Genomic DNA, 13,921 nt, shown 5'->3' with positions numbered 1-13,921 from the left:
ATTGTCATTATTATTGTCATCATTATTATTGTTATAATAATTATTATTATTATTATTATTTTCATCATTATTACTGTTATTATCAGTAATCTCATAGACACTCCAATGAACTGCACACGAAACACGAGTTATATTATTACACTCACTCAGAGACTGCAAACCAAACACACCAGGTGGATTATATAAAAAATAAAAAAAATAAAAAAAGCCCTACAAGTCTGCTGGCGGTCTAGAAAGAGGAAGGAGCGGTCTCTAAAGCTCTGGGGGGGACTACGGCCGTTGGGGGTGACGTCATCGCTGGACACGTCATCACTGACGTCACTGGTGGATGCCACCGCCGCCGCCGCCACCACCACCTTCCTCTGTCTTTGTAATCTGCGCCGTTTCCGGAGACCTGACGTGACGTCACACAACTGGGTGTCATCATCCGTCTCGCTAGAACACCGCCCCCCCACCCCCCACCCACCCCCAACACCCCCCTACCCCCCCCCACCCACCCCCCCGGCCCCCTGCTCCCCCATATGCGCTTGATCCAAATAATTTGTGATGAGGATGCTGAACAATGGGGAAGACTTCCACTGGGGGCACGCTCAAATCTCTGGATTTCATTGTGGAGGAAGGCGGGTTCGGGTCTCTTTTCATTTTTCATGTACATATAATTATAGATATACCTTTAATGCACAAGCACACACGTACGCGTGCGCGCATACACTAAAACTCGCGCGCGTACAGACAGAGACACACACGCGCGCGCGCGCGCACACGCATACACAACAACACAACACAAGAAAACACACCATCATTAAATGTTAAGGGGAAGTAAGAGGAAGGTGGCAGAATGGTTAAGACGCTCAGCTGCCAATACAGAGAGTCCGTGAGGGTGTGGGTTCGAATCCCGCTCTCGCCCTTTCTCCTAAGTTTGACTGGAAAATCAAACTGAGCGTCTAGTCTTTCGGATGAGACGATAAACCGAGGTCCCGTGTGCAGCACGCACTTGGCGCACTGAAAAAGAACCCATGGCAACGAGAGTGTTGTCCTCTGGCGAAATTACGTAAAATGAAATCCACTTTCATAGGTACACAAATATGTAAGCATGCACTCAAGGCCTGACTAAGCGCGTTGGGTTATGCTGCTGGTCAGGCATCTGCTCAACAGATGTGGTGTAGCGTGTATGGATTTGTCCGAACGCAGTGACGCCTCCTTGAGAAAGTGAAACTGAAACTGAAAGGGGAAGTGAGCTTTTTTTTTTCTTCCCCCCCCCCCCCCGCCCCCCCCCTTGAATTCTCGAATTTTACAAACGTCAAATGTCTCTCCAGCAATCTTCCCAAAGACATGACTAAATCTGCCAGAATTTCTGACACAAACTCAACAGCTGCGTGGAACAAACTAACAACGATTGTCGTGATGAATCAAAAGGGGATGCGTTTTCAGTAGTTTTGTGAATGAATGAATGAATAAATAAATAAATGTGTCATCGAATGCATTTCTAGTAGTAACGTAACACACTGATGTGTCCGTCGAGAAAAGAAAAGAAACGAAGAATTAGAAAAGACCAGCAAACAGACGAAATGAAATCGAATATGAATAATGTTATCCACATTTCAAGATCATCATTTTTTTTTTTTTTTTTAACTGAACCAGTCGAAAGAAATTTAGTCTTGTCCTTAAAATATAAAAAAAAAAATCTATGAAAAAGAGTGAACAGAATGACAAAACTATAATCTCTTGTTCACTTTTTTTTTTTTTTTTTTTTGAAACGCTGGTTAAGAGTTCCTAAAGTGCAACGCGTCAGTGACACTTCTCAGAATTAATACTTTTTTCCGTCTTTTTTTTCCCCCTTTGTTTTGTTACCAGCCCCAACGGGTTCCTCTATGGAAACACTTACCCACCATCTTCCAAGACTTCATCTATGGTAACACTCATCCACCATCCCACCGGCTTAGCTTATCCAACAAACCTACCGGCTTCAATTCATCGACGGCAACGCTCACCCCCACACACATCCCAGCGGGGTCTTCCCTCCACCTATAGCAACACCACTTACCCACCATCCTGGGCGGCCTCAGCTCAGCCGAGGCAGCAGCAGCGGCTGTTGCTGCTGTCGGGGACGTCAGGTCCTTGTCCTCTTCTTCTGACCCCGACACGCTACCATAGCCGCTGCTGGCCTTGGACATGTCCATCCTGGGGACCATGATGCTGCCCACTCTCCTCCCTCCTCCTCCTGCTCCTCCTCCTCCTCCTCCCACCACCTCCAGCTGGGGCAGACTGCACAGCTCGTCCTCCAGCGGGAGGAGGTCCTCAGAGCTGGCGTCCTTGTCCAGGGTCATCTGTGTGAGGGTGTGTTCTTCAGTACAAGGCCCTTGGGGCATGGTCGTGTTGTTTAAGAGACAGACAGAGAGAGAGAGATAGACTGTGTGTGTGTGTGTGTGTGTGTGTGTGTGTGTGTGTGTTTAAAGGGTAGGGGAGTCATCCGATCCGAGTCCGAATTCGGATCGCAATCTCTCTCTCTCTCTCTTTCTCTCTCCCTCTCTCTTTCTCACACACACACACACACACACACACACACACACACACACACACACACACACACCTTTGTTCTTTGTTGTGTCTATTAATCCTTCGGGATTTTATGACAATAAATGAAGTCAAGTCAAGTCAAGTCAAGTAAAATCACACACACACACACACACACACACAACCATCCACCAACATCCACACAAACATACCCAACCACCAACCCCTAGCCCCCCATACAAGCATACACACATATCCATCTACCTGGGGGGAAAAAAGGCACAGTACCCGCCTGCTACATGGACATTTTAAGCAAACGACAAAATAACAAAAAGTGCCGCTTATCCCTTAGTAGTTTTAGTTTACTTTGATTATGTTTTTTCCTTTCTGTTCCACTTTATTTTGTTTTGCACCATTTTGTTCTGATTTGTACCAACAATGTCACTAGAGCTTTACAGCTAATGACGTTAAACATTTCAGTGTTCAGTGTTCTCTCTCTCTCTCTCTCTCTCTCTCTCACACACACACACACACACACACACACACACACACACACACAACCACCCACCGACACCCACACAAACATACCCAACCACCACCTCCCACCCCTCACACAAGCATACACACATATCCATCTACCCCCCACCTACCCTCACCCCCCACCCACCCCCACACCAAAAGCCCCCCCCCTCCGGCCCCCCATCACACACACACACACATCCATCCCTTTTAACACAAAACCACCCACCCACACACCCAAACAAACACCCATACAAACAAACACACACACACACACACACACACACATTCATCCACCTACCCTGCACCCAACACCACCACCCCCTCCCCAACCCCCCCACCCCCGTCCCCCCCGCCTCCACACCTCCCAACATAATAAATAACTTACAACTGAACGCAGACAAAACCGAAGCAATGATCATTGGAACTAAACAAAAACTCTCTTCCATCAAACTTGGCACTACATCCATCCCTCTTTCCAGCTCAGTCAGGAACCTCAGCGTTGTTCTTGACAACACACTGTCCATGCAAAAATTTATCAGTCAGACATGTCAATCCTGCTACTGTCAATTGCGACGCATCAGTTCCGTTCGGAAATATCTGTCCACCGACGCAACATCCAGACTTGTCGTTTCTTTCATTCTCTCTCGCCTTGACTACTGTAACTCCCTTGTCTGGTTTGCCTGCTTCATCCATTCAGTCCCTTCAGCGCATACAAAACTCTGCTGCCCGACTCATCCTCAGAAAGAAAAGATCTGAGTACATAACTCCTATTTTGCAACATCTCCATTGGCTCCCTGTCTCACACAGAATAAAGTATAAGATCAGCACTCTATGTTATAAATGTATTCACAAACCTGCCTCTTCCTATCTCTGCGGCTGCCTTCACCTCTACACTCCATCTCGCTCTATACGATCGGCTTCGGATCCCCCCTGTTTACGCATACCCAGATTCAAACACTCCACTGTTGGACGCCGTTCTTTCTCTCTCTGTCTCTGGACCTTGCATTTGGAACGAACTTCCTCTTTCGCTTCGTCAGGTCTCCGCACTCAGCTCTTTCAAGTCTGGCCTTAAAACCCACCTCTTCACAAGATAGCCTCCCTCCCCTGCCTCTTCCTTGTCTTCAGTTTCTTCAGTTTTAGAGTCATGCATGCGTGTAAATGACTGGTGTGAAAGCACTTAGATTTGTCTCTGCACAAGATTCAGCGCTATATAAATACTATCATTAATATTATTAACATCACCCCCCCCCCCCCCCCCCCCCACACACACACACAAACCCAAAAACCAAACCTTGGTGACCGTCTTGCTGCCCCACGAGCTCCCGTCCCTCGCGGACGTGTTGTCGCTCTCCACCGTCACGTCACGCTCCACGTAGTCCGCCCCGCTGACGTCATCGCGCACGCGCGTGGTGCGCTGCGTCGTGCGCACGAGGTAGCTGGAGCCGCCGGCCGTGACCTTTCGGCGCGAGCGGATGACGTCACGCTCCTGCACGACGGTGGTGGCGGCGCCCCCTGGCGCCCGGAACTCGCTCTCCAGCACGAGGTCGCGCGTCTCCTCGCTGGCGTCGCTGGGGGTTCTCCGGAGCCTGGACCTCAGGGTGGTGGTGGTGGTGCGCTGCTGCTGGGCGTCTCGGGACACCTGGAGTGATTCAGGATGATGGAGGAGGAGGATGAGGAGGAGGAGTAGGGGTGGGGGAGGAGCAGGAGGAGGAGGAGCATCATCATATCGATAATGATAATGCAAATAATCATCACACACATACACACACACACACGCATGCGCGCGCACACACACACATACACACACATAGAGAAACACACACACACACACACACACACATACACACACAGAGATAAATACACACACAAAACATAACACAGCACAACACACACACACACACATACACACCACAACACACCACAACACACACACACACACACACACACACACACACTGTACACACACAGACCTTGCGGTAGATCACACCACCGTCATCGTCTTTGACGACAACCATGGACCTTTCTGCGTTTGGCTTGTCTTGTTGCTGGCTGCTGTGGTCGAAGTCGTCGTCGTCGTCGTCGTCGTCGTCGTCATTCTCCGAGGCTTCTTCCGCCTCCCTGGCACATTGTTCGTCCAGGGATGGTTTGCTGGTGTTCAACGCGTCTTTGGTGTTTTGTTGCCCAAGGTGTCTTTCTTTTGGAACGTCATCTGGATGGAATCGGTTTCGAGATTATATTGTTTCGCTTGTGTTGTGTTATGTTTGTAGAACATTGCTCTCTCTCTCTCTCTCTCTCTCTCTCTCTCTCTCTCTCTCTCTCTCTCTCTCATTTATATGCACACGTACATTGCTAGCCGTTTGAAGTATTAAATGACGAAGCTTATATTCAGTGTCTCTGATGTGTTATGTTGTTGTTTTTTTCTCATCAGTAACGCTATTGACAGTAAAACATTTGTAATTTGTTATGCCAGTTTTGCAAAGAATCAACTGAGGATGAGGTCCATTTTGTGCTCAGTTCTCCAGCATCGAGAAAATATTTGAGAACAATTTATTCCACTCGAATTAGCATAACCAGCCGGGTTTATTTCAACTCATTTTGTTAATTGTCGTCTACGAATGACCCTATCGTGCAACATTTTTTGCTTTATGTATACACGGAACATTTGAACAACGTAGTGTTTATGTTGCGTAATTATTCTTTGTATTTCTATGCGACTCTGTCATTTCCATGTGTACCCCCCTTCTATGGGGCTATTCTCTCTCTCTCTCTCTCTCTCTCTCTCTCTCTCTTTCTCTCTCTCTCTCTACATTTTCCCTTCTCAATACCTTTTCCCTTCATTAATGCGTGTGCTATTTGTAATAGATGTAGATTAGCAAGGACAGATTGGAAGAATAGGCGATGCCTAAAATCTTAATCCTTGAATTAAAACGTTTAGAATTCAGAGTTCTGAGTTCTCTCTCTCTCTCTCTCTCTCTCTCTCACACACACACACACACACACACACACACACACACACACACACACACACACTCACTCTCCTTCCCTCCTTCATGTACACTGTTCTCTCTGTCTGTGACATACACATTCCTTGAAAGAGAAAAGACTCAGAGAGAGAAGTATGGAGAAACAGGGCAAGGTGGGTGGTGGGTGGGCGTTGGGGGGTGGGGGGGGCGAGGATGGGGGATGGGGAAGGAGGAAGAGGAAGACAATGGCAGAGAGAAAGAAAAAAAGACACAGGCAAACTAACAAACAAACATACGGACAGATGAACTGGGAGAAAGAAAGGGAAAGAGGAAAGATAGTGAGGGATGTGAAGACCAGCACAGACATTAAGAGTGACAAGAGATCAAGATTAACTAAAGCACACACACACACACACACACACACACACACACACACACACACACACACACACACACACACACACACACACACACACACACACACACACACAAACACGAATACACACGAGAAAGACGGAAAGACAGAGAAGAAAGACAGACAGACAGACAGATACACAGATCTGACCCTCTGACTTACCACATGTCTCTTCGGTCAAAACGGGAATTTCCGAAAGAGACTGCCGCTGGCTCATCTGAAATGAAGTGATGGTTTCGTCATAATGCTGTTGTTGTTGTTTTTCTTCATCTATACCTTTTCTTTAATCAGCATTGAAATAATGATACAAACAACCAACAGTGCAATCAGATATATAAATAATGATAATAATAATAATGATAATAATAATTAAAAAAATCCGCCCCATCCTCCCCACTCACCCCTCTAGATAGATAGATAGATGGATAGATAGATATCAAAAAAGAAAGAAAACTGGGGAAAATCGAGGATGGAAGATACACTGTAAAAAATAAATAAATAAATAAAATAAAATAAAATAAAACAAAATAAGTAAATATATATATAGAGAGAGATAGATATATATATATATATATATATATATATATATATATATATATATATATATATATATAAAGTGGTTAAAAAAAAAAGAAAGTTGAAAGAAGAAAACAACACAACCGCAATTATCATCATCACTCACCGGCTCCACATTTGACTCTGTGCCCGCTCTGTGCGCACCGTCGAAGACATCATCGTCGTCATCATTTTCACCGTCGTCAGTATCCTTTCCTTGCTTCCTCCTCACTTCCAGCACCCCGTCATCATCTTCCTTCTTCGTCGTCACGGCCGTCCTGTCTTCCCGGTCCTCCCTCACGGAGGCAAGAAGACCCACCACAGCGTTACTTCCCTTGGGAAGCGAGTTGCTCCTCTTGACGGCACCCGAAGAACCACTACTACAATTCTCACTGACCTTGGCCTCAGCGCTTCTTCCGGTGGTCTTGGCAACGCTCGTGACGTCGTTGGCAGCTCCGGAACTGCTCTTCAGAGACTGTGCCACGTCTCTGATGGCCGACAATGGTGGTTTTTCCGCCAGTGCCTCGTCTCCGTCGCTGAGTTCAAGGTCGGAGCCCGTCCCTTCTGAAGCGCTGATGACTTCCATGTCGTCCAGCAGTGCGGAGAAAGCCAGCTCCAGGGTCGTGTCATCATCCCCTTCGCCCTCCCCTTCCAGGCCTTGAGGGCTGGGCGGGGATGGTGAGGACAGCATCGCTACTGTCGTCGGGTCGTCTTTCGTCATCTTCACCGGTGATGGCCCGTCTGGCAGCCCGACCTCTGAGGATTGGGGGGCTTCCTTGGTTCCTGAAAACAGCTGTTTCACTCTCTCGCCAACAAAGTTTGGCTCTGCGTCCTTGCGTGCTGACTGCGGGAGAAGTGAGTTTGTCGACGTTTTCCCTGTCGCTCTCGATTCTGCTGTTTCCTTGCGGGGTTTGGCCGCTTCTCTTTGTTGAAACGTGGTTTCTTCGGAAAAGGTGACTCCTTTCTTCACGCCAGTGGAATTTCTCTGAGCGTCGTGATGAGTGCGGAAGGACTCAGCACGGGCAGGGACACCCACCTTCTGTCCGTTCTCTGCCTGTTCCACCAGCTGGGTCACTTTGAAGGACTCGCTCTTCTTCAGACCGCCGGTGGCTTGAGATGGGGAACTGGCGGAGGAGAGTGGTGACGGTTTGCTTTTGTTTTCTGGACCAACAGCGAATATTTTCAGCTGCGTGTTGGTCGTTTCTGTTGCCGAGAACTTGCCGGCTAAACTGCTGACTAAACCCTTGGACACTGAAGGCTTCAGACCTCTGTCCAGTTTGTCAAAGTCCGTCAGGGGTTTTGTGGGTCTCGTGGCAGCAGCTTCTGACGGCGTTCCTTTTAAGTTGGAGTTGTTTTTGTTTACAACTGTATTGTCCTTACGTTTGGGTTCTTTTTCACGCGCTGGTTCAGAAGCGATGTGAAGTTCTTTGGTACTTCCGTGGTTAGTTGATTTGCTCTGTACAATCCCAGACTCACTGAGTCTTGTGTTCTCTTTATTCTTCTGCTCCTTTACTTCAACAGCTTCGCCTTCTGTATGGTGTTGCTGGGTTCCCGACTTGTTGGGCTGACTGTTGGTCTGGTTCTCTGATCGCAGACTGTTCCTCCGGGCCTGGAGCCTCGTCTTCACCGTGTTCAGCAGATTCCTGTTCAGGGTGTCGTCCCAGCTCCGCTCAACTGCTGTCGGCCGCTGGGCAGACTTGTCAGGCACGTGCAGTCGTTCTTTTATCAACGGCTGGTTCTCCGACGGCGGACTGTCCAGCTGATCACCCCTGACGCTCAAGGACTGCAACGTCAGCGAAGATCGTCGGGGGCGGGTGGCCGAGGACTGGGCCTTGTCCAGCAGACGGCCCTCGGACAGGAAGGGGCTGGAGGCACGCCGTTTGTGCAGGGAGCTGGCTGCTTGCTGCACGTGCTGCACACCGCTCAGACAGGGGCTGGATGGCTGTCGGTGGGCGTGAAGGCTGGAGAGTCGCCTGAAGTGCTGGGTGCCGGTGGTGGTAGTGGTGGTGGTGGCGGAGAAGGATTGCTCTGGGGTCTTCTTGTCTCCAGCGTGCAGGCTCTGCGAGATGAGCGGGCTGGACGGTCGTCGTAACTGACTCCTCTCCTTTCTGAAAGCGCCGCTGCTGGTCTGTCTGGAGGAGTCTGTATCCTTCCTTTGGTGCGGCTTCTCCTTCAGCACTGACTCGTGGTGGTGGTGGTGGTGGTGGTTTCTGTCAACAGCACTGCCGTCGTTACCCGAATGATGGTTAGGTTTGAGAAGATCTGTCTTTCTGCCGAAGGAATTTCTCCGACGTCCTTCCGTCTGACGGGTCTGATCGGTGGATGCGGCGACGGACTTGGAGACGTTGGGGCCTCGCAGAGACTCTTCCCACGACCTGCGGGTACTGCTGCTGCTGCTGCTGCTGCTCACACCTTGCAGCCTCTTGATGTGCAGAGCTGAAGCAGCTGTCGCTGGTTCGTGTTTCACAGTCAACAACGACTTATCCCCGCCTTCGTTTCGAGCGGCGGTCTGAGGAAGCTTGGTGTTCAAAGCTTTCTGCACTTTTTCCTTGACCAAAGCGGACAGCTGCTTCTCCTCTTGCTGTCTCTTCTCCGCGTCGTCCGAACTCCCTGTCTCCTGGCTCTGAGACAGGGACAGGACCTTAGCGGAGGGGGAGGTCTGCAGTCTCTCCCTCAGGGCCTCCTGCACCTTCTCGTTGACCAGGGCGTTCAAGTGGCTGTCGCTGTCATTGTCTTTATCGTTGTCGATGTCGTCTGTGTCGGGCTGAGGTCCGAAAGAAAGGGATGTATCATCGTCCCCTGGCTGAGGAGGGCTTGCGGTGCTGGTGGTCTGCCAGGCACTGATAGGGGTCACGGTGTTGAGCTTGTCCCTCAGGGCTGCTTGCACCTGTAGTAATAATGATAATAATAACCATAACAATAACAATAATAATAACAGCGACAAAAACGTCAACAATAAGATTTTCTTCTTATATACCTAACGCTTTAATTTAAGCTAAAGCAAGCTCTAAACACTTTACAAATCCAATACTTCTTTAATAATTATAAAAACAGCAACAACAACAACAAAAACCCAGAGAGGCAAGGCCATCAAGGCTCACTTGTCTCACACACACACACACACACACACACACACACACACACAGAGAGAGAGAGAGAGAGAGAGACAGAGAGAGATATATATATACATATATATATATATATATATATATAAAAGAAATAATCTTTAAAAAATTAAATCATTAAAATGTGTTCTGTATTTCATTATAGAGCTTCTTAAGCTTCTTTTATTAAAAAAAAAAGTGTGGGGGGGAGGGGACATAAAAAAGCAGATTCGAAACAAACCGTGTTTGGATCAAGAATAAGAAGACTGATCCACAGCGCTACTGCGCATCTACCAATGAAGTTCACAAATTAACATTGAAACATGTTCTTTTAACATGATATATCGATTAAGGTATTCGAGGTGATAACGCCGTTTAAATCATGTTATTTTTGGTATATCTCGGGCATTTAAGAAATTCTTTGAAGCCCGCGGTAAAGGAGGTGTTGTCATCGCCTCAAGCACACCGCAACATGTAGCCATTTTCTCCAAAATCTGCGGAGATTCGTTGACAAGCTTCGTTACACTCGGAAACTGTGATAATTATGGTCCACTCAATTTCTCTTTCATGTTCATTCTAGTCAATTCAGTATCCACTTTAACTCACTCAGTACGGCCAGTCCTCTCTTCTCCTCTACACAGACCCCTCGGAATGTCCAGTGGGTGTCTGAATGACCCAACCTTTAGCTTCCATCGTCAGAATTGTGGTATTCTTTGTCAACATTCACCTCTTCAGTATAAGAGCCTTCCACTTGCAATGTTTTGATGACGGTAATTGGGGTGAAACGCTGTTAACGTCGTCTCTTTCGCCGTTCGTATGGAGAGAGTTAAAATATTATTTTGCAGTAAACACGTTGATGATATAGTTAGTATTACTGTGTGTGTTCTGTCTAGAATTTGTATTTCTTTTCTTTTAACTGCAAACACGGAAAAAAAAAAAAAAAAAAAAGGTCATGCCGTCTTCAAACCAAACCATTTTTTTTTCATCCGGATCCTTAACGAAATAAACCGTTCATGATCCGGAAATACAGCTTAATCCGGAAGACTCACAACCTGGTATGACTGTGAAGAAATTTTTCACCACTATTTTCAGTCAAAATTTGGTATTGGCAGACAAGGCATTTCCAGAGAAAATGATAATGTTAAAGTTTACCACGGACACACACACACACACACACACACACACACACACACACAGAGAGAGAGAGAGAGAGAGAGAGAGAGAGTCTAAAAACACTTATAGTGAATATACGTTAAACTGAAGATAAACTGAAGATAAACACACACAGAGAGAGAGAGAGAGAGAGAGAGAGAGAGAGAGAGAGAGAGAGAGAGAGAGAGAGAACGAAAAACTGAACACCGGGTTATTTTATTACATTGACTAACATTGTTTACACAGGTGAGTCAAAATACGAGTTAATGAAAGCACCAATAATTTAATACACCCCCTCCCTCCGCCCCTCCCCCCCCCCCACCCGGCCCCCCGCCCCACCAAAAAAAAAAAAAATCTAAATCAATAAAATGAAAATAAAACATGATCAGAAGAACGTGCTTCCAGCCTGTCCACATCAAAGCGAAGCATGACACAACACAGCGCCTCAACACACCACACCTTGTCTCTGACCAGCACGGAGAGATCCCGGCTCTGACCAGCCCTTAGCGACGAGCGGCGTTCGAACGGAGTGTAGGCGATGGCGGTGACCGCGTCCTGTTCTTCACAGGGGAACCTGTCTCCTGACTGCCTCCTGTCGCTTCCTGACCTTGAAGTGCTGCTGCTGCTGGTGGTGGTGCTCGTACTGGTGCTGGTGGTGGTGCTTGTGGTGGGGGTGGTTGTTATTGGAGAGGATGACCTGACCTTGGCCTTGACTTTGGTGTCCGTTGAAGGTTGTTGTTGTTGTTGTTGTTGTTGTTGTTTCTTTTCACGCGTTGAGGTGGCGCGGGAAGATGGGGTGTCTGTTGTTGCTGTTGTTGCTGTTGTTGCGACGTGACTGCTGTCTTTACCGCTGCCGCTGCTGCTGGCGCCGGTCAGCAGAGCTGGAGCTAATGCACGTGCGGCACTGTTGTCGTCGCTGCTGTTGTCTTTGGCGTCCCTTTGTGGGCGTCGGTCCTCGGTGGAGCTCCTCAGAGGGGCGATGTGGCTTTGCGCTTTTTCTGCAGCACACACACACACACACACACACACACACACACACACACACACATCACACATAATAATAATAATACTAAAAATAATACTGGTATTCATATAGCACTCAATCTTGTGCAGAGACAAATCAAAGCAGAATAACTTTTTTTTTCTTTCTTTCTTTTTTTTCTGTTGTGGTTTGGGGGGTGGGGGTGGGGTGTTGTAGGGGTGGTTCTTTGTTTTAAAAGCTCCGATGGTCATCTCTGATATGATGGAAAATACTGATCAATGTCCTGAAAACCACACACACACACACACACACACACACACACACGTGCGCACACGCACACACACATACGCGCGCGCGCACACACACACACACACACACACACACACACACACATACGCACACACACACGCGTACGCGCCCACACACACACACACACACACACACGCACACGCACACACACGCGTGCATACACGTGCGCACACACACACACACACACACACACACACACACACGTGCGCGCACGCGTGCACACACTTGTACAAATTTGTCAGCGTGCACCCACCAGAGACATAGGAAGACAGAGGGGGAAAAGAGGAAGGAGCGAGAGACAGAGGGTGGGGAATAAACATTTTTTTTTTTAAAGAAAGAAAGAAAGAAGAAGAACTAAGAAGAAGAACTCAGTTGTATTCTTTTATCTAAGAAAGAAAGAAAGAAAGAAAGAAGCAGAATAAGAAGAAGGACGAGGAGGAGGAGGAGAAGAAGAAGAAGATGAAGAAGATGATGATGATGATGATGATGATGATGAAATTTGCTTTTCTTTTTTTCTTTTTCTTTTTTCTTTTTTTTTTTTTTTTTTTTTTTTTTTTTTTTTTTTTTGATAACTGTTATTTCCTTCCACCTTTCCTTCTGGACTTCTGAAGCCGAGACCCGAAGGTGTTGAGCAAGACACAGTCGCCCGGCGCCGCCCAAAGTGCCGGCGGTTTGAACTTGATCCTTGTCTTCATCTCGAACCTCTTGATAGCCTCCTGGTCCTGTTTGTTCATCCTCACTTTGTTGTGCACGCTGGCTGGCCACACTATCAATAATAACCAAGCACCACTGTGCGGTGTGCGTGCATGGCCGGAGACAACAACAACAACAACAATCAGACGGAATCACGTGGTTTGAGGTCTGTCTGACGGGCGCAATAGCCGAGTGGTTAAAGCGTTGGACTGTCAATCTGAGGGTCCCCGGCGGGTTCGAATCACGGTGACGGCGCCTGGTGGGTAAAGGGTGGAGATTTTTCCCGGATCTCCCAGGTCAACATATGTGCAGACCTGCTAGTGCCTGAACCCCCTTCGTGTGTATACGCAAGCAGAAGATCAAATACTGCACGTTAAAGATCCTGTAATCCATGTCAGCGTTCGGTGGGTTATGGAAACAAGAACATACCCAGCATGCACACCCCCGAAAACGGAGTATGGCTGCCTATATGGCGGGGTAAAAACGGTCATACACGTCAAAGCCCACTCGTGTGCATACGAGTGAACGCAGAAGAAGAGGAGAAGAGGTCTGTCTTTTGGTAGTCCACACGAGGTACACGTGTTTTGTTTTTTGTCCCACCAGAGACGATTCTCTTTAGGACATCATTATTTAGTTATTGATGTGTGCTTGTGATGACAGGCATCCTTGGAACGGTTTGAACTCTATAGATGTGTGTCTCCTCCTAGCAGTG

At 47.7% G+C, this 13,921-nt stretch overlaps 1 protein-coding gene across 1 annotated transcript in view; it reads right to left on the bottom strand.

Moving 5' to 3' along the window:
• Positions 1 to 13,250, bottom strand: part of LOC143287835 (uncharacterized) — a 127,624-nt gene extending 114,374 nt beyond the window's left edge. Inside the window, exons 1-9 of the mRNA XM_076596073.1 lie at positions 13,135 to 13,250; positions 11,928 to 12,192; positions 11,685 to 11,780; positions 7,097 to 9,856; positions 6,577 to 6,631; positions 5,007 to 5,245; positions 4,328 to 4,675; positions 2,045 to 2,327; positions 215 to 394 (exon numbers count right to left, since the gene is read on the bottom strand). Of these exons, the coding sequence (XP_076452188.1) occupies positions 215 to 394; positions 2,045 to 2,327; positions 4,328 to 4,675; positions 5,007 to 5,245; positions 6,577 to 6,631; positions 7,097 to 9,856; positions 11,685 to 11,780; positions 11,928 to 12,192; positions 13,135 to 13,250 (4,342 nt within the window). The remainder of the gene's footprint in view (positions 1 to 214; positions 395 to 2,044; positions 2,328 to 4,327; positions 4,676 to 5,006; positions 5,246 to 6,576; positions 6,632 to 7,096; positions 9,857 to 11,684; positions 11,781 to 11,927; positions 12,193 to 13,134) is intronic.
• Between the last annotated feature and the right edge of the window lie 671 nt (positions 13,251 to 13,921).

The sequence above is a fragment of the Babylonia areolata genome, chromosome 12, assembly GCF_041734735.1.
Source record: "Babylonia areolata isolate BAREFJ2019XMU chromosome 12, ASM4173473v1, whole genome shotgun sequence".
Classification (NCBI taxonomy): domain Eukaryota; kingdom Metazoa; phylum Mollusca; class Gastropoda; order Neogastropoda; family Buccinidae; genus Babylonia; species Babylonia areolata.
The sequence above is the reverse complement of the archived record's forward strand: the minus strand, read 5'-3'. Positions and strand labels throughout refer to the sequence as shown.